The 18,225-nt window shown below is 47.6% G+C and overlaps 2 protein-coding genes across 2 annotated transcripts; both read left to right on the top strand.

The window, feature by feature from the left end:
• The first annotated feature begins 2,117 nt into the window (after positions 1–2,117).
• Positions 2,118–11,750, top strand: DHX33 (DEAH-box helicase 33). The gene is made up of 10 exons (XM_009811202.2): positions 2,118–2,345; positions 3,117–3,287; positions 4,163–4,348; positions 5,050–5,161; positions 5,530–5,689; positions 6,115–6,203; positions 6,790–6,917; positions 7,493–7,696; positions 8,467–8,553; positions 9,330–11,750. Exons 1-10 carry the CDS (start codon positions 2,187–2,189, stop codon positions 9,636–9,638), a joined length of 1,605 nt encoding a protein of 534 aa, XP_009809504.1. The 5' UTR covers positions 2,118–2,186; the 3' UTR covers positions 9,639–11,750.
• A 1,086-nt stretch (positions 11,751–12,836) lies between these two features.
• Positions 12,837–17,825, top strand: C1QBP (complement C1q binding protein). The gene is made up of 6 exons (XM_059829248.1): positions 12,837–13,077; positions 13,323–13,473; positions 13,904–13,991; positions 15,042–15,137; positions 15,997–16,119; positions 17,395–17,825. The coding sequence occupies exons 1-6, from the start codon at positions 12,837–12,839 to the stop codon at positions 17,542–17,544; spliced, it is 849 nt and encodes a 282-aa protein (XP_059685231.1). The 3' UTR covers positions 17,545–17,825.
• Positions 17,826–18,225: the final 400 nt, after the last annotated feature.

Raw genomic sequence — 18,225 nt, forward strand, 5'->3', positions numbered from 1 at the left:
GCATTTATCTCCTTTCCTCTGTGTAATCCTAAGATTGTCATTGCTTACTAAATATATACTATAATATGCCCCTTAAAATTTTGCTGCTGTGGAGTGAGCTAAAAAGTTCACTCCTGCTTTTTCCAGTCTGCAGCTGCAGTGCTTACAATTTGGCTTTCCGATTCTTCTCTCCTCGGTGGTCGTCTTTCTGAATTTCTCATGCTTTTTCCTCCTTCTCTTGTCAGTTCTCACCTCGCTCCCCCAGTGTGCTCTGTGCCATTCCTGTCTTGCAAGCATTGAGAATACAGGGCTCTGTTTTCCAGAGCCTCGCGCTCTTTCTCGTAGAGTGATTCTTGTAGTGGGTCAGTAGGAAGCTGAAGGGGATCTGATTTGAATGAGAGATGTGCTTTAAGCTGTAATAACATGTGCAGGAAAGTGACAGTGATGTTGAAAACACTCTCTGCTCTTCCCTGCACATTGCACTTCAAGATGGTTTTACTTGCAGTGCCTCTAAGCACTGTGATTTGTGCCGCTTTATACAGCGCCCAGTAAGTTACACTTCTTGTTGTGGATGTTGCAGTAAATACTGCTGGTAGCTGTCTGTATGCTTTTGCTGATTGCCACCTTTGGTAGAGGGGTCTACACAGAGTTTGTGTTGGCAATACACCTCGGGGTAAATGGGATAGTGTTTGTTGTGTTGTGTGCTAGTGCTGTATGGATGGAGAAGACATTCACCTGAGCTGGAAGGGCCCGTCTCTGACTTCAGGAAGGCACAGAAGGTTTGCTGGCTTGTCAGTGCCCTGAGTGCTCCTCTGAGAGACTCTCAAACTGTAACTTGGTGCTTGCTGTCATGACAAAAGCTTTGCTTCAATTTGTTTACAGCCTTACTTTGAAATTTCCTAGTCTGTAGTGTCAATATATGCATAAAACCGAATTGGTGTCTATTCCATCATTACCTTCTTATGTTGGCTGTGTTAGACAACAAATACTCCATATCCGGACAGACTGGAATATGTTTCTAAACCAGAATATGACTGGAGAGAATCGGGGTGAAATGAGTTTTGTAGAGGAGTGGTCTAACGACTAGAGCAAGGCATTTGGGTTCGGTCCCTGGCCTGTCACTGCTTTACAGTGTGACTTGGGGCAAGTTGTCCAACGTCTTCCTGTCTTCAGCCTCCTCATCCTGAAATGCGATTAGAAGTTAACATAAAAAAATAAGTTGGGACCTTTCATTTGAAGATGCTATAAAGGGGAAAAACTCTATTCCTTTGATGTTCCTTAGGAGAAACGGGCTCAGGAAAGACCACTCAGATCCCTCAGTACCTCTACGAAGCAGGAATTGGCCGCCAAGGCATCATTGCCGTGACCCAGCCTCGCAGAGTAGCAGCTATATCCTTAGCTACCAGAGTCTCGGATGAGAAGAAGACAGAGCTGGGGAAACTGGTAGGTTGCTTTACAAAGTCTTTAGGGAGTTGATTTAGTACTGCAGTGCTGATGCAACTGTACCAGGACTTAATGGGTGAGGTAAAAAAGAGCCACAGGGGTAATAGGTAGTCTTCATTTAATAATATGCCTTAGTTGGAAAAAAAAAACGGCTTTTTACCTGCTTCTGGGGCTCAGGGAGGGCCGTGTCTGTGTCTGTGGTGTTTTACTACTTATTATCTGTGTTGTACTATTTGAAAAAATACTGGTTAATGGATAAACCAAAAAATACTGCGCTCTCTTCCATTGCTCTCTGTATCAAAAGTCACTGTCAAGGAGAGCAGAGTGCTGAATCTGTGGGAGAAAAGTGGAGGAGAAAGACTTCCTCTACGTAAAGTCTTCGGAGAGCACGGAGTAGTTTCTAGCAGAGGAGGAAGGAAAGGAAACTTGGAGTGTCTGTGATGAACTTCTAGTTGGGAAAAAGCCAACTGGGATACAGTGTTGAGACCATCCTTTGGGTGGATTATTAGATTTGCAAGACTAACGGCTCACAGACTGCAAATACACCATTACGCTTTCCAGAGTCTGTTGGAGTTCTAGAAGGCTCTGTCTGATGCATTGACCAGAGTGCTTTGTAGTCCTTCCTTGTGGTACGATGGCAATGAGAAATGCAAGTAACTTTGTGCTTGTACTTTCTGTAATGATTGCTTCTATAGGTTGGCTATACTGTACGCTTCGACGATCTTACATCTGATGAAACTAGAATCAAGTTTTTAACAGATGGAATGCTGCTTCGTGAAGCTATTGGGGACCCTATGCTGCGGAAGTACAGCGTTGTCATCCTGGATGAAGCCCACGAGAGGACGATCCATACTGATGTACTCTTTGGAGTGGTGAAAGCTGCGCAAAAGAAACGAAAGGCACTGGGCAAACTGCCACTGAAAGTATGTGCGTCTAGGATGGCAGTGAAGGGCAGGGATGGAGCTTGGACCCTGGGTGCTATGAATATCTCCTGGGGTTTTCCAAAGTGTTTGAAATTTCAGCCTTGACTTTTTTCCTGTTCCTAAAAAGCCCCTTTAAATCTGAATAGAACTTTTGATGTGTGGGCCTGATACGACACATCTGAACAAGGTATCTGGTCACCTCCATGTTGCCTTTTTTCGTAAGAGTCCCTTGGGTGTGAGCTATAGACTAGACACATTGTTTGGGGAGGTTTTGGTACTGTTGCTGAGAGCACCCTGGATACAGGAGCTCTCTGTCTGATATGACAGCTGTATGACATGCTCACACCAGGGAAGGAGATCAGACGTGTGTCAGGTGCACCAGAATTTATGTGGGTACATGATGACGTGTGTGAGAGCATGTTGGTTTTGATGGGGAAGGCATGTAGGGGCCTGGCAGGGTCCTAGCACTGTGTCGTTCAACAGACCATGCTGCAGCCTAGCTTTGTGGGTACTCGGGTCTGTTTATTAAATGTCAGAAGAGAATTTTAACACATCTTTGCTCATTTTATCATACCAACGTGTTACGCCTGTGTGATGCCACAGCTGATGGCTTTAACAAGGAAAGATCACTCTGTCCCAAACTCTGTGCGCCTTTTGCTGTTCTGAGCATATATCTTAGTCTCAGGAGGCTGACTTTTGGCTAGTCCTGACTGGTAGATGTCCTGCTGGGTCTAAACTGCAGTGCTAACCCATCTTACACTCGCATTGAAGGTGATCATCATGTCAGCTACAATGGATGTTGACCAGTTCTCCCAGTACTTCAATGGAGCTCCTGTTCTCTATTTAGAAGGCAGGCAGCATCCCATTCAGATCTTTTACACCAGACAGCCTCAGAGTGATTACCTCCAAGCAGCACTGGTGTCAGTCTTCCAAATCCACCAGGTATGGCAGTCTCATCAGGTTTGCGCCTCTCTGGGGCTGTGGATTGCTGATTGGGAGGGGCTCACAGGTTGCTGTGGAAGAAGAGGTGGCTTGAGCTTGCTGCTGCCAAATCAGAGATGTCCCTGAGGTGCTCCACTGCATCCTCGGGGAAAGTTGATAGTTGGGGAGCGTGCTGGGTTAGTGGGCTGGATTGGCTCAAGGGAGGGGTTGGCAAATGCCGTTGTTATTCAAGAAGGATAGGAAGTGGTCAACTGTAAAGAGCCTTGGCTTGCAGGGGGAAATCCAGGCATAAGCTCACAGTAGCGTGAAGATTATTCTAATTTACTGGCAAAGTGCAACCGCAGAGCAAGTAGAGGTCTATTAAACTAACAGCTCATAGGCATTTTGTGACTAAATGTTTGAATGCAAAGCTGCCAGATGGTTAAATCATTTAATTAAACTGTTTATTACCCTGCATTTAATGCTTTGAAGGTGCTGCTGCTGTTAGGATTTTGGGACTTCTGCATCAAGGCTGGAGTTGAAAGGAGCCTGCTAAGCAAAGTTCTCTGATGCCAATTCATACCTAACACCCAAATGTTCCTCTCGCCTGAGTTTTCTGTTTACTGGCTTCTACCTGGGTGCTTGCTGGTGCTCTCGTTTGCATGTCCTGGACAGTTATTAAATGAAAGAGACATGTGACTTTAAATGATTCCTCAATCCTGCAAAATGTGATTTACCCTTCACCTGTAGTGAATCCTTTGGGAACTTCAGGCTGTTGCATACATTGCACAGCACATACGGCTTTTCTTTCTCCCTTACCTGCTTTGCTGACTTGCCTGTCAGGACAACATCTCATTACATCTTAACTTCTCACTTGCTTTTTCCTCTGGCTCCAGGAAGCACCCTCTTCTCAGGACATCCTGGTGTTTCTGACTGGTCAGGAAGAAATTGAAGCGATGACCAAAACCTGTCGAGACATTGCCAAGCATCTCCCTGATGGCTGCCCACAGATGATGGTGATGCCTCTTTATGCTTCTCTGCCCTACACTCAACAACACCGCGTCTTTCAGGCTGCCCCCAAGGTGAGGCAATATGATGGGTAAACAGGATCCTGCGTTTGTCTCTTTGCTTGCATGAGTGTCTGGAAGAAACGTGGAATTTAAGGGGTTAAAGCGGTCTGTAATGATAGTAAGTAATAGTCTCCACTGTCCACTGACTTGAGGCTGAATGGTTCCAGTGTGATATAAGACAATGCAATTGGGATGGTATTAACAGATGCACATGATAAGTCATCTGGGATCATAAAAAGAAGGAAGGATTAGGGGAGGTGAAAAGGGCAGAGGAATTGAAATTTGCTCCATTTCATAGGAATTTTATGTCCATATCACAAAAAAAGCTACAGCAGCTAGTGGGCCAAATAGTAAGAAAGCTAAAAACTTGGGCATATTTGGCAGGGCCATAAGAAAAGGAAATTGTGCTGCCTCAGGCCCTTTTGTACCTATTCAGCAGATAAATAAGAATTCAGATCTTGTGCCAGAAATGAAACCAAAATGGTTTAAAGACATATTGATAACAGCTGTCCTGGGCGGTGTATTTTGTTGCAGGAAGTGTAAGCACATGTTTTAGAAACTGATTAGGAACTAGAGATTATCTGAATTTATGAGAGCTGGCATAGCAAGCATGGTGTGTGGCTTGGCCCACGCTGGCCAAAATTAGCAGCGTTTCTTCGTTGCACCTAATCTAAGGTGGCTTTTGACTGGCTTTAGTTTGCTCCTCCTTCTAGGGCTGTCGCAAAGTGATCCTCTCCACCAACATCGCAGAAACCTCCATCACCATTCCAGGAATAAAATACGTTGTGGACACAGGCATGGTCAAAGCAAAGAAGTACAGCCCTGGTGAGGAATTCTAAGGAATGATGGAGAGATTGTTTTCAGTTTTGTAGAAGTTATTTGAAGCCCCACTGAGAGCTGACTTAAAACACCCTCTGCACTGTCTAAATGAATGTCCTAGGTTTTAGGTGTGTGTTTGGGGGTTTTTTTTTTGACTACCAGCAATGCAGGGGTAAAAATCTGCCAAATTAATCATCTCCTATGGACACAGTGCATGATAATTACGTTTGCTTGAGGATGCTAAACCGAGTGAAGTCTGAGCAGTATTTGGATGGCAGACCCTGGGATTTTTTGTTGTTAATCCTACAAAGTTATGTTTTTCAAAGCTGTGTGTTACACAGACTTTGACTGAAGTGATGCTTTTCCATACACAGAAATTGGTCTGGAAGTGTTGGCAGTCCAGCGGGTGTCGAAGGCCCAGGCTTGGCAACGAACAGGGAGAGCAGGGCGAGAGGACAGTGGGATCTGTTACCGGCTCTACACAGAGGATGAGTTTGAGAAATTTGACAAAATGACAGTACCTGAGATACAGAGGTGAGAAAAGAACCCTGATGCTGTTGCGCTTCTTGCCACACGTCTTTTATGTACTCTTACAGATGGAGCTGTGTAAAGAGCTGAACAGCAAAACTGGATCTAGGGTCTGACCGGTTGACTTTTAAGAAAAATGAACTCTGGAGACTAAACAGAAAAACTAGGAAGCATTTGCTCGGGGTGGACAGTTGGGCTCTGAGTCTCCGAACACACATGGACAATAGTTCTCTTCACTTCCCTCCAGATCTTGGACTCGCCTTCTACCCTTCGTGGTTTAGGAAGTAAGGCTTCACCAGCCAGCATTAGCCTACTTTCTGTCAAGTTGCAGCACAGACCTGAGGACTCCATCTCAGCTTACAGGCAAAGAAAAGAAAAGAAGAAAAAAAAAAAAAAGAGAACAATCTCAGTAGTTTTTTCTGCCTATGCAGGTGTAATCTGGCCAGCGTGATGCTTCAGCTCCTGGCCCTGAGAATTCCCAACGTGCTCACCTTCGACTTCATGTCCAAACCATCTCCTGGTAAGTAGTTATACGGGCAGCCTTGGAAAAAACTGATCAATGAGTCACTGAGGAATTGCTTAAAAATAATGCCTTCAGGCCAGCCTCAGAAGACAGAGTATGGAAGGTCAGGGCTGTGAAAGGAGAGCTGTCTCTCTCTGCTGCTTCTTCTCCTGGTGGTCCAGAAGTCTCAGATTTATTCACTGCTCATTGCTTTTGCTCAGGCTCATCAGAGCAGCCATGGTTATGGCAGAGAGCTGGAGAGTCCAGCTTCCAAACAAAGCAGGGAGCAGTTTTGAGTCATAAAGAACATGAAGGTGGGCCTTAACTGCCAGGGAAAGCTGTAGAGAATCTCGCGCGGCCTCTGCTCAAAGCTGGAGATGGCAGCTTTAGTTTTGCCTCTGGTTTTGCTACTTAAATTGGAAAAGGTGATTGTTCTACTAGAATGAGGGGGATAAACCACAGTTAGGGGCACTATTTTCTCTAAACAGAAAGTACTTGTCCCTCTGGCTGGTGGAAAGAGGTAGTGGTGGTACCAGCTGATCCTTCACATCCCTGCCAGTGTCAGCCAGAAGGCCTCACAGCCCGAACATCCTTGTTTTGACAGACGCTATTCAGGCAGCAATTGAGCAGCTGGACCTGCTGGGAGCTGTGGAACGAAAGGACGATCAGCTTGTCCTAACCCCCCTGGGAAGGAAGATGGCAGCCTTTCCACTGGAACCAAAGTTCTCTAAAGTAAAAACTACAGAAAAATTAGCTAATTTTTATCTCATGTACTCTTCCCAGTACCTTTGGCATTTCTCTTTCAAACTCCTTAAACAAGGTTTGGAATTTGGGATGACTGCAGCTGTACTAGTATATTTGCAGTACGTTAATGAAGCACAGCTTTATTTACAGCAGCTGTGCTGGTTTGCTTGCCATTTGTTGTTTAATTCAGGGAGATTTTTTAGAAGATAATTTCTTTCCTCAGGCACCTCTGATGCTGAAACAAGGCTAATTCCCTTGCAATTTCCAGGATTGCTGGTAGCACTGTCTAGCAGTTTCATGAAATGTCTGATGCTGTAGTTGATTTTAGTCGCCGTGTTTGTACTGTATGTGAACTGGCCAGTCTTAAGAAAGAGCATGACAGCTGCTGTTAAAGGTGCTTAGTGGGCCCATAAGAGGATTTATAGTTGTCGCTAGGCCCAAATGTTTATGAAATTGTCCTAAACAATGCTTGGTGAAGTTCCTGGGCTGCCAGTGATCAAAAAAGTCTGCCCACTGAAGTGGATTTGGTCGACCAAAAATCGTTTTTGTTCTGTGATTTGCAGGCCATCCTCCTGTCCCCCAAGTTCCACTGTACAGAAGAGGTTCTGACCATCGTGTCGCTGTTATCAGTGGACAGTGTCCTCCACAATCCCCCTGCCCGGCGGGACGAAGTGCAATCCGTCAGGAAGAAGTTCATCTCCAGTGAGGGGGATCATCTTACCCTGCTCAGCGTGTACAGGGCCTTCAGAAATGTCAGTGGCAACAAGGTAGGATGCTCTGAGGATGCCAGTGCTGCCTGGGCTCACGGTGGTGAGGAGCTTTTTCGGCATACAGCAAAGTGACATCTGCATCCTTCACAGTTGATGCAATGTGCATCCTTCCAAAGCAACGAGAAGAGGGGACTTACTCATCCTTTACAATTGGGTAATTGGAGAAAGCTGTTCAAGTGCCGAAGGTTCCCCCAGAAGGCTGTAGCAAAACTGATTATCAAAAGCTTCATAAGGCCAGTTCTGTAATTAGAGCCAGGACTCTTCCTTCCCTGGTTCCAGCTGGAAACAGGAGGGAGTGGGAGAGTGTTGAGACTTGCTGATAAATACCCTAGACATGCTGTTTGGCAGGATTCATTGCAAAAACACTGAGCATGTTTACAAGCAGATTTTGATTTATCCTACCCTATAAACTCCTCAGTTTGATTTGTAAATCTGTAGACTCGTGTACCCTATTCCTTGCAGCATCTGCCATTCTTATGTGATTTGTTTTCACCACCTGTGGGATAGCAAGTGCTGTTTCACAGCACTCAGTGACCTTGCAGAACAATTGTGAGTGGGAAGAGAACAACACCATGCTGTTTCTCAGCACTGTGGGATGGAATGTAGACAGAGGGGAGTAATCAGGGGTAGAAATATGACAAGGAAATGGGTTAGCACCTTTTCTCTGAGAAAGATCGTGTGTTTGGAGGATTCCGCTTTTCATGGTGTCCAAAGACTGTCGTGCTTCTTGGGTGAAGAAGCCTTCTAACTCCTGGTGTCTCTTGCAGGAGTGGTGCAAAGAGAACTTTGTCAACAGCAGGAACATGATGCTTGTGTCAGACATCAGAGCTCAGCTCAGGGGCATTTGTGTAAAGGTAACTTGTTGCCATGCTGTACTTCTCTGTTTCACCTCTTTGCATTTTTCTGTTTGTCCCCAAACTGATTTCACTGTGCCCCATTCCCAGGAGTGAGAAAACATGTTTTTTTCAGTCTCCCGTGAATAGTCAGGTACAATTCCTGACTCTGCAGCTGCATCCCAAAATCTCAGAGCTGCAGAGCTCAGTGGATCGAGGAGAGGTGAAAAGAGAAGGGGAGCTCCGGGAAGGCTTCTCGGGTAGAGGACAGTTTTTCCTAAGGGATTTCGCTGCTCTAGTGTCGATGTGACTGTGCTGTGTGCGCCACTGAGTGATGCCAGCCTCAGCGGCCCATGCTGGCTGGCTTCTTCACGGAGTCAGGCATTCAATTTAACAGCAGCTTTCACATCAGCACTGTTGCTGCCACTCACAGAGCATAAGGCGCAATGTGGGAGCTGCTGCTGAGTTGCTTCCAGTCTGTATGTGACGTGGGAGCCACCGTTTGGCACCCCTGTCCTGCTGCGAATGCTAGTTGGCCTAAAACTCACTCCCAGAAGGAGAGGCTCGATCCATTTTCCAGCTCATCTTTTGTTTGCTATTAGTCTGGATTAGCCTAACTTGAACTGACTTGAATCTACTTGAACTGAATTCCTAGTAGTCCTTCTGTATTTCCCATGCTATCAGGATTTCTGATGCAATACTACCTGATCCCAGAAGCCCACTAAAATGGGGCTGTGTTTCACCATGAGGGTGCACACACACGCTTGCTTATTCTCGTCTCTCTCGCTGCTTTACAGCTATCGATGCCAATCGAGTCCTCCCGCTCAGACACTGGAAACATCCGCCGCTGCCTGGCTCACAGCCTCTTCATGAACGCCGCAGAGCTGCAGCCGGATGGCACCTACAGGACCGTGGACTCTCACCAGGTGGTGGCCATCCACCCCTCCTCCGTGCTCTTCCACTGCAAGCCAGCTTGCGTGGTTTACAACGGGCTGCTTCACACCAACAAGTGCTACATACGGGACCTGTGCGTGGTGGATGCGGACTGGCTGTACGATGCAGCGCCTGACTATTTCCGCAGGAAGCTCCGAACAGCCAAGAACTGACCTGCGGGCCTGGGACCAACAGGTCCGGGGTGTTTAGGCTCAGTCTAAAAGACTGTTTTTGGTTTTGTACTGAATGTACGGGAGCACTAGAGCTTTGCCTTGCAAATCAGGTAAAAAACTTCGAGGAAAATTGCTTCTCCATGAGAGCCAGACCTCACAAGCTTCCGTGTCTTAGAACAATCATCCTTTTTAACAGTTAATATGTAAAAGGGGAACGTAGCATGTACTCTGTGTGTGTGATAAATCTATACTGGGGGAAAAGGGGGAGCTGGTATCGGATTCCAGTTTTTAATGCTTACTGAAGTTTTAATAGGCTTGTATATGAGGAAATGTCTTCTCAGAAGACTTGATATTTTTGATGATTGTGCTTGTATCCTTAGCAGGTTTTATTGGGAAAAAAGGAGAAAAAAAGTTTTAAATGTCTACATACAGAGAAAAAAATGCCTTTTTTTTTACTTTTTCTAGAAGGGAGGTGCTACTGTCTTTTACCTCATCAAAACATCTTTCTGTCTGCATGTCATGTTCACCGTCTTATTTGGGACCATACGAAGGCCAGTGATGGGAATGCCTGCTTGGACAGGGTCCTCACTGCTTGTGTCTAAGCCTCAGGGGCTGGCAGTGGTTTCTTGGAGAGGTTGTCCAGCTGCTTGTGTGTTTGCCATCACCCTTGTTCACCCTTTTGCTGTTAGGGCATGTTGTTCCTCAGCAAACACTTCTGGCTTTTCTGACTATTGTCCGTGAACTTCTAGCTGTGGAGTTGGCACACCATCTGCAACAGCTGATCAGGCCAACTCAAGGAAGACTCAGCAAAATGAGGATGAAGATGTGGTTTAGAGATTGGACTTCCTTTAAAGGCCATTGATTCGTTAAATGTTTGTGTCTTCTTCTCTGACACCCATGCTTCTTCCCTGTTCTGCCTTCCCTAACCGTGACCCAGTTACACTTTGGGTTTCCATTAGAAGTTTGGAGCTTGACATTGTCAAGAGCCACAGATCTGCCATTAGTATCTATTATTTGTTTTTTCTTCCATATTCCCTTGGCATCTACCTATCTCTTTTTTTTTTTTCTTTTTGGAGAAAAGTGGCAATACCAAACTTAATTGTCTTTTTAAATACTGGAGTTAAGAAACCTGTGCTACTCCAAAGGGAAAACTTGTTCTTTAATGTGAAGGAAAGTGGATTTATTCCATTATCGCTGTGTGTTGGCGGGGGAAAAAGGTAAGTTGTTTTTAAATTATATCCTAAGTACTTCTAAAATAACCTCTCTGGGAGACTTCAACAGAGTCTGTTGACACAGTGTAGTAATTTATACAGGTTTTTGGATGAGTTGAACTAAAGCAGCTTAGGTGTCTGAAAGGGTGGGAGAGGAACCTGTTCTGCACCTGCAGTGTCATTGCATAATATATGGTGGGCTGTGATGGGACTGTGGTGTTTCATCCTTGTATCCTTCAAATAGCAACTTTAAAAAAAAAAAAAAGCTTCTAACATATTAATAGGGCTGCTCAGGGATGCAGTCAGATTGGCTGTTGGCAAGCCCTTACTCACTCCATGTGCTCGGGGAAAGCTGCTGGCTTTGCTTGTCATCCGTGGGGACAAGCTGCGTTTGCCATGTAATAGTTTGTCCTTTCTGGTTACACGCATCACAGTTACACAACATGTTGTAATACACCTTTTCTTTGGGCTCCAGTATTGGCTTACCTTGGTTTTCTCTTTGAAAACTGGGGCAAATACCTTTCTTGTTCTTTTTTCTTACTTTTCTAACTGGAATGTCACTTGTGCTGATCTGCAAATTGCTGTCTCCCAAAGAGTGTAAGTAGGTACCCGGTGTGCCTGGAACGGCCTCGTCTCTCAGCCAGTTCCTGGGAAGGGTGATACTGAGTGTCTGCAGGGGTGCAGTGGAAATGGACACGCATCCCTCTGTTGTGCCCCTTTGCAATAGTGTTCTTTGTTGGTTTGGAAAAAAGGAAAGAAAAAAAAAAATACGGTGAGTTGGGCACAGGCAAAACTTGCCACTTTTCTATGTATGGCCAGCTGCAGTTTTGGCTTGGCATTTCAAGAGTATGTAGCTATTTCAATTGTTCTCACTCACAGGAATTGCAGGCAATTACCGAAGCACTGTATCTACTGATTTCTTGGTTTTACAGACTCTGCATCTGTAGGGGAAAATGGAGTATAAGCACGTTTTGTTTGGGCAGTCTAATTTAGCAGTCTGTTTTTAAGGGAGGGGATGGGTGTTTGTTTAGAACTAATTTGTATCTTTTTCCCAAAATAAAGAAGTGATGGCAAAAATCCAAGTCCTGGGTGTTGTTTTGTGAGACACGAAAGCTGTGTGGATGGCAGACGTGATTGTAGGATGTTCAGATCGTAGGACGTTCAGGTACAAGTCCCGGCGTTTTTGGTTCTTGTGGGAGTGTCTTCATTTTAAGTAGCCTGGGGTGTCTGTGTGCAGGTGGCAAAGATAAGATGTTAGGTGGGTCAGTGAACCTGTGCTGCACATGCAGAACCAACCCCTTCATTAGGTGTGCAGTTCTCAGATGCCAGCATGGAGTTGGAAGTAAAAATCCCCGTCCTTCGACGCGATGGGGGGACATCATGGATGCTCTCCTGCAGTGAGCAGCAATGGGCCTTTTGTGCTTTTACTCAATAGAGGGCAATGGTGCCAGCTTTTGGACAAAGGGAACACTATGCCAGGAAACAGTTTGCCTTGGTCAATCTTCCCTCTCAAATATTTATTGCTAAACGAAAAAAAAACAGTTTTTTTTTTTCTTTTTCTGAGTAAACTGCTGAGGTCTTGTCAGAAAGCTGACTCTTTTAATAAAGAGTGGGGCGAGGTGCGGGAGTAAAGCTTTCCCTGTGTACACTGTTTGGAAGCACCAGCATTTTTTTCACATCCCTCAAGCTTCCTCTGCGCCTTCACCGCTGCCCCAGCCTCACCTCAGCGCCGGGGCGGGAGAGGCGGCCAGTACCGGTGCTGCGTACGTGGCGTCCCTGCCCGCCCTCCTGCCCTTGCTTTTTCATTCTAAGTCAAACCAGTAGCCAGCGCGCCTGTTCTCACCCTCCCTTCTGCCGGGGCCGGGACTCGAACCCGCGTCCCCGCGCCCCGCCGCGGGGGCCGCCGGGGCCGGAAGCGGGGCGGGCGGTTCCGGGGCCGGCGGTGTCCTCTGCCCGCCCCGCCCCGCCGCCCTCGCCCCGCCGCACCATGCTGCTCGCCCGGGCCCTGCGCGCCGCCGCCGCCCTGCGCCCGCCGCTGCGGCAGCCGCCCCGCCGCTTCCTCTCCTCCTCCTCTCCCCGCGCCCTCCTGCCTCCGCCCGGCGCCGCGCCGCCCCTGGCGCGCTCCCTCTGGCAGCTGGGCGGCGGCGGGTGGCGGACGGCGCTGCTCCGCCCGCGGCGGGGCTCGGCCGGCGGCGTCTCCTGCGGCTGCGGCGGCCTCCACACCGAGGGTGAGCGGGGGGGGCCGGGGGCGCCCTGCGCTGGGGGGAGCGCGGACCCGGGGGCGTTGTGAGGGGACCCCCGTTGGGGGGGGGGGGGGGGCTGTGAGGGGGACGGAGCGCTCCCGCCCTTGAGGGGGGCGCGAGGCGTGCGCGTGCGCTGCACCCCCCCCCCCCCCCGCAGGTGGCACGTGGTGGCGGGGGGGGGGGGGGGGCGAGGGCCTTTCCTTACCCCCCCCCCCGCCCTTTCCCGCCAGGCGACAAAGCCTTCGCGCAGTTCCTGACGGATGAGATCAAGGAGGAGAAGAAGATCCAGAAGCACAAGTCTCTGCCCAAGGTCTCCGGCGGGTGGGAGCTGGAGGTCCGCGGCACGGAGGCCAGGCTGGTGCGGAAGATCGCGGGGGAGAAGTAAGTGTGGCCTCGCGGAAGGACTCACCTGGGCCAGGCCTTGTGCCCCCAGGGCTCTGCGCGCTCCCCTTACTTCTGTCGCTCTCTGTCCGGATGTTGAGAGGCTCTTTATTTTACCCCCTTGGGTCAAAGGCACCTTTTTTTTTTTTTTTTTACACAAGCTCGCTGCTGTATTGTGTGTTACAAAGCTTCCTGCAGTCTTCCTGCGTTAAAAATAAGTTTAGTCCAGTAAAACTTGAAAAACGGTTGTTGGTGAGAGCGATGGGAGGAAGCCCCCTTCATTCAGGCGTGCGTTTTAAACTGGCCTTGCTCACGGGGGGTGAATTCAACACCAGTAACGCTATCGCCACAACAGGAGCTCCGAACAGAAGACATTTTGATGGGTGTTTTTTGAGCGTGTTCAAAGTAACTGCTTCTGTTTCTTTTGAAGGATAACGGTCACGTTCAACATCAATAACAGCATTCCACCCTCAGTTGAGGAAGAAACACAAGAAGAGCAGAAGCCTGACGAGCAGGAGGTAAGCTTAGTCTTGATGCGCACTTCAGCGATGGGTGCACAGAGGGAAGTTAGAACCTTGCCCTTAAGCATTAAGGGGTTTTTTTCCCTCTTGCTTGATATTTGGGAGCATTAAGTCACAAAATGCAGCTTTTTCTGGGTTGGCTGTCACTTGGCTGTGCCACTCCTCTCTACAGCAGAAGGGCAGGGCAGGGTGAGAGGGCTCCGCGAGGAGAAATGAGAGGAACTCGGATATCTCTTGCCTTTGCAGCCCCCTGCAATGCGTACTGCCTTTTGTACTTTGCTAGCATAACTCACAGTGCTGGTAGGCAACGTCAGCGAAACACAAAGCAATTCACGTGACTTCATTTGCACGGTTTTGTTGGTCAAAAGTGTCTCAGTCCTGTTTAATAAAACTCTGTTAGTAAAAATACTGGTAAAAACTGTAAATGAGCAATATAATTTGAGGCAGATGGCTTCATCTGCAGTGACAGTGATGCCGAAGGAGTCAGGAATGCAGCTGCACCGTTTGTGGCAGTTAACTTGCACTTTCTGCAGGGTAGTATTTATCCAGCACATTGCACTCAGCTGGGTGGGACGATACAGGAGACAATGGTACACAATGGTACGTTGCTTCCCCTCCCGGGCGTGCCCGTGTCTGCTGAGAAGGCGCAGTGCACCTGACGTGCGAGCGTTTGGCAGTCACTGTGCCCTGCCGGGTCTCCTCCGTGAAGGAAGGCAGGCACGAGCAGCCCCTGCTGTCGACACAGGCTGAGTTTGTTCCCGCTTCCCGTCGCTTTGGAGGGACCCATCCGGGTGAACTGCAGCTCTCTGGGTGTCGGGGTGGCAGATGCTCCCACCCGCCATTTTACTGCTGCGACCAGCCACAGAGCAGAGGGGGGGCTGAAGGGCCATGGGTGAGGCTGGGGGAGGCTTGGGTCGCCCTAGCCAGGTCCGAGACTCCAGAAAGAGGGTGACTGGGAACAACCTGCATCAGATGGGCTGGGCTGTACTGTCACCGCTTTGGCTCCTGTTCAGGCTCCAGTGCTGATGCAACTTTCCTCTTTTTCAGCCTGATCTTACATCAACTCCAAACTTTGTTGTGGAAGTCATAAAAGATGATACAAAACAGACCCTTGTCCTTGACTGCCATTATCCCGAAGACGAGGTGGGTGTCAAACTGGGCGTGTGTCAGCCATCGTCAGCCCTGGGCTGTGACTTGCTGTGTGTTCCCTGCTTGACTGTAGTGTAATTGTGTCGCTGTTGAATCTTAACTGCTTTTTATAGGCTGTTGGTTTTCTGAATCTGCAGAAAATGCCGTCTCCTCTTATTTCTCTTCTTTTTAACACAAAAAAAACCCCGCTTTGTGTTTGCAATAACATTTTGGGGAGATGTTCCATTGCATTCCTCACATCCTGACCTGGCGTTTCTGATCGGCTGCTTATTGGCCTGTTTATTGAATTACATTGGAGGGGAGGCATGGCTTAACTTTAACAGCACGGCAGCTTGGGAGGGTTAAACACGAATGGCCAAAAGAAGATAGATTTAATACAGTGTGTCAGTAACTTGCACATCTCCTTGTGAGGTGTCACAAAGAGAAGTAGGATTAAAAAAAGGGGGGGGGGGGGGATAAAGTTAAGAGCTTTGCTTCAGACTGATCTTTGTGGTTTATTTTGTAAACCTTAACAGATCATTTACGCAGCCAGTCCTAGCTGACAAAGGTTAGACAGACGTGTGACGACAGATTTGGAACCATGCAGAAGAGGTTTTTACATCTTTGTCAGAATCAGGCTGCTGACTTGCATCAGGTCGCTGCTGGTAGGCTGACCTCTTAGGGGATCTCCCGCCTTCTCATGCATGTCTGCGCTTCTCTTCACAGGCACGCGATGAGAGGGGAGAGGCACGGCTTTAGTACCAGTCTTGGGGTTTTGCCTGCAGCATAATATTCCTAGCTTCGGGATGAGATGGCTGAAGGTCGCCAGTAATTAGAGCTAATTGTATGTCTTACATCTCATCTACTGTTTCAGGTTGGACATGAGGGAGAGGAAGAAAGTGATATTTTCACAATTCGGGAGGTCAGTTTTCAGCCCACTGGAGAATCAGATTGGAAGGACACCAACTACACCCTCAATACGGATTCCCTTGACTGGGTAAGTGCTGCTGACTCTTAGGGCTGTAGGATGCAGAGGGCACTTCAGCGTATCTCGCTTGGCTGTCCATTTGCTCCTGAATTACGAATGAGTCCTGTCCTGATGTCTGAGAGGGGGGATTCCCCTGCTGTGCCCCAGCTTGTCGTGAGATAGTGGGTCTGCTGCAGATCAGGGATTATTACGTGGTCCCAGCACCTGGGCAGTGCTGGCGGCATTACTGGCAGTCAGAGACGGACATGTTGAAACGTGTTCTGTTCCAGCCTTTATAGGTTGATTTCGCAGCAGCTACATTACATTTTAGAGATGTTTTGACGCTTGCTCAACCATCTTTTGATCTATGTGTTTAACAGTGTAGCTTATCAGATACCACGTGTAGATGCTTTTGTTTTCTGGGTTTTCCAGGTATGTTTTTATAGCGGTGACACTAAAAACTAATATGCCCAAGAATCTGGCATCCTGTTACGTGTTCTTGATGCCAGGCTTTCAGATGGTTAAATCTTAGTTGGAGGCTGTGTATCATATGGTTAAGACTTTACTCCTAGAGTGTATCTCTCTCTGGGAAACATTCGTGTTAGCCTGGGTTAGTGTGCTCTAGAACATCCCACACAGCTTTTTTTTTCCCCCCTCTCTGACTTGAGACAGAAAATTAATTAAAAAATACATATGATTTATGATCTGTTCAGATTACAGAAGTCCAAAAGTAATCATTTGCTCAGTAATATTGATCCATTTAAAAAACCAAAAACAACAAACCAAGAAATGCATGACAAGTATTAGCATTACTGCACTGAGCAGTAATAATGAATCTGTTCTCCTGAGGAGCGAGGGGGGAACCCCCAACCATTAACATATGCTGGAGTTGCAACAGTTAAGTAGGATTAAAAAGAAGAAAAAAAAAAAAAAAAAGAGTTGATGATTGTAAAATATTTACATCAGATACCAGCCCTTCCAGCCACTCTTAAAGCAGTTTGCCCCCAGGGCCATAGCACTGTCTGGGGGGACAGGCAGAGCTGGGTGTGTGTGATCTTTGACAGACTTTACCTGCTCACTCCTACAGTCAGTTGATCATCTCCACAGAGTGCGGCTCGTTTGTAATGTTGCGTTTGGGTTTATATGACCAAGTTTGGATGCCCTGTTCCATGGCCCCTTCCCTCCAACTGATACACCCAAGGCCAGGCCCGCTGAGAAGGGGATGGGGAGCTGCCTGGTCTCCTTTAAAAGCAACTGCTACCCAGGTGCGCTCTGCTAAGGAAGTTTCCTGTTCATTGCTTCCAGGCTCTGTACGATCATTTAATGGATTTCCTGGCTGATCGAGGAGTGGACAACACATTTGCTGATGAGTTAATAGAGCTCAGCACTGCACTGGAGCACCAAGAGTACATTAAATTCCTTGAAGACCTTAAAAGCTTTGTCAAATGTCAGTAGGTTAGACTAGGAAACTCGTCGTCAAGTGTGGGTATTCCACAGCACTGCTCCAGCCAGCAATACCCAAGTATATCTTCACAACAGACACAGAAAGTAAGTAAGTTTGAATTTGGAAGTGAACATCATGGGAGAATGAGGATTCTCACTTGCATTTGGGGATTTGTATTTATGTTGCAGCCCAGATCAAGTTCTCTAACATTATGGTCAGGAATTGCCTCGCCCTACCTGGTGTTTTTTGTACAATTAAGAATGAATGTGAAGAATAAAATCTGTTCAACATATCACTGAAAACCGGTGGTTTCTCTTCTTCCTGCTGTACCATTGCTGACCAGAGAGCTGCCATAAAAATGATGCTAGTGTTTGTGCCCGGGCCCGTGTTAATACAGCTGCCTGCAGGGCTGTTCCTGCAGCGATGGTGTGTGCTGGCCCAGCGTTTTCTCCAGGGAGAGCTATTCCAGCACCTCCAAACACACGCTGTGCCCTTCTGTCAGCATTTGTGTGGCTGTAGGAGGAAGTTTCCTGGCCAAGCAGTGCTGATTATGAATTTGAGTCTCCTTCTAGCAGTCTTGGCTGGCTGGCTGTGTGTTAGGGAATAGAATTCAGGGTCCTAAACATTGTGTTTGAGGAGCTGTTTTAAAAAGGGGTGTGCTGCCATAACCTACTGTATTAATATTAATGTAG

The sequence above is a fragment of the Gavia stellata genome, chromosome 25, assembly GCF_030936135.1.
Source record: "Gavia stellata isolate bGavSte3 chromosome 25, bGavSte3.hap2, whole genome shotgun sequence".
Classification (NCBI taxonomy): domain Eukaryota; kingdom Metazoa; phylum Chordata; class Aves; order Gaviiformes; family Gaviidae; genus Gavia; species Gavia stellata.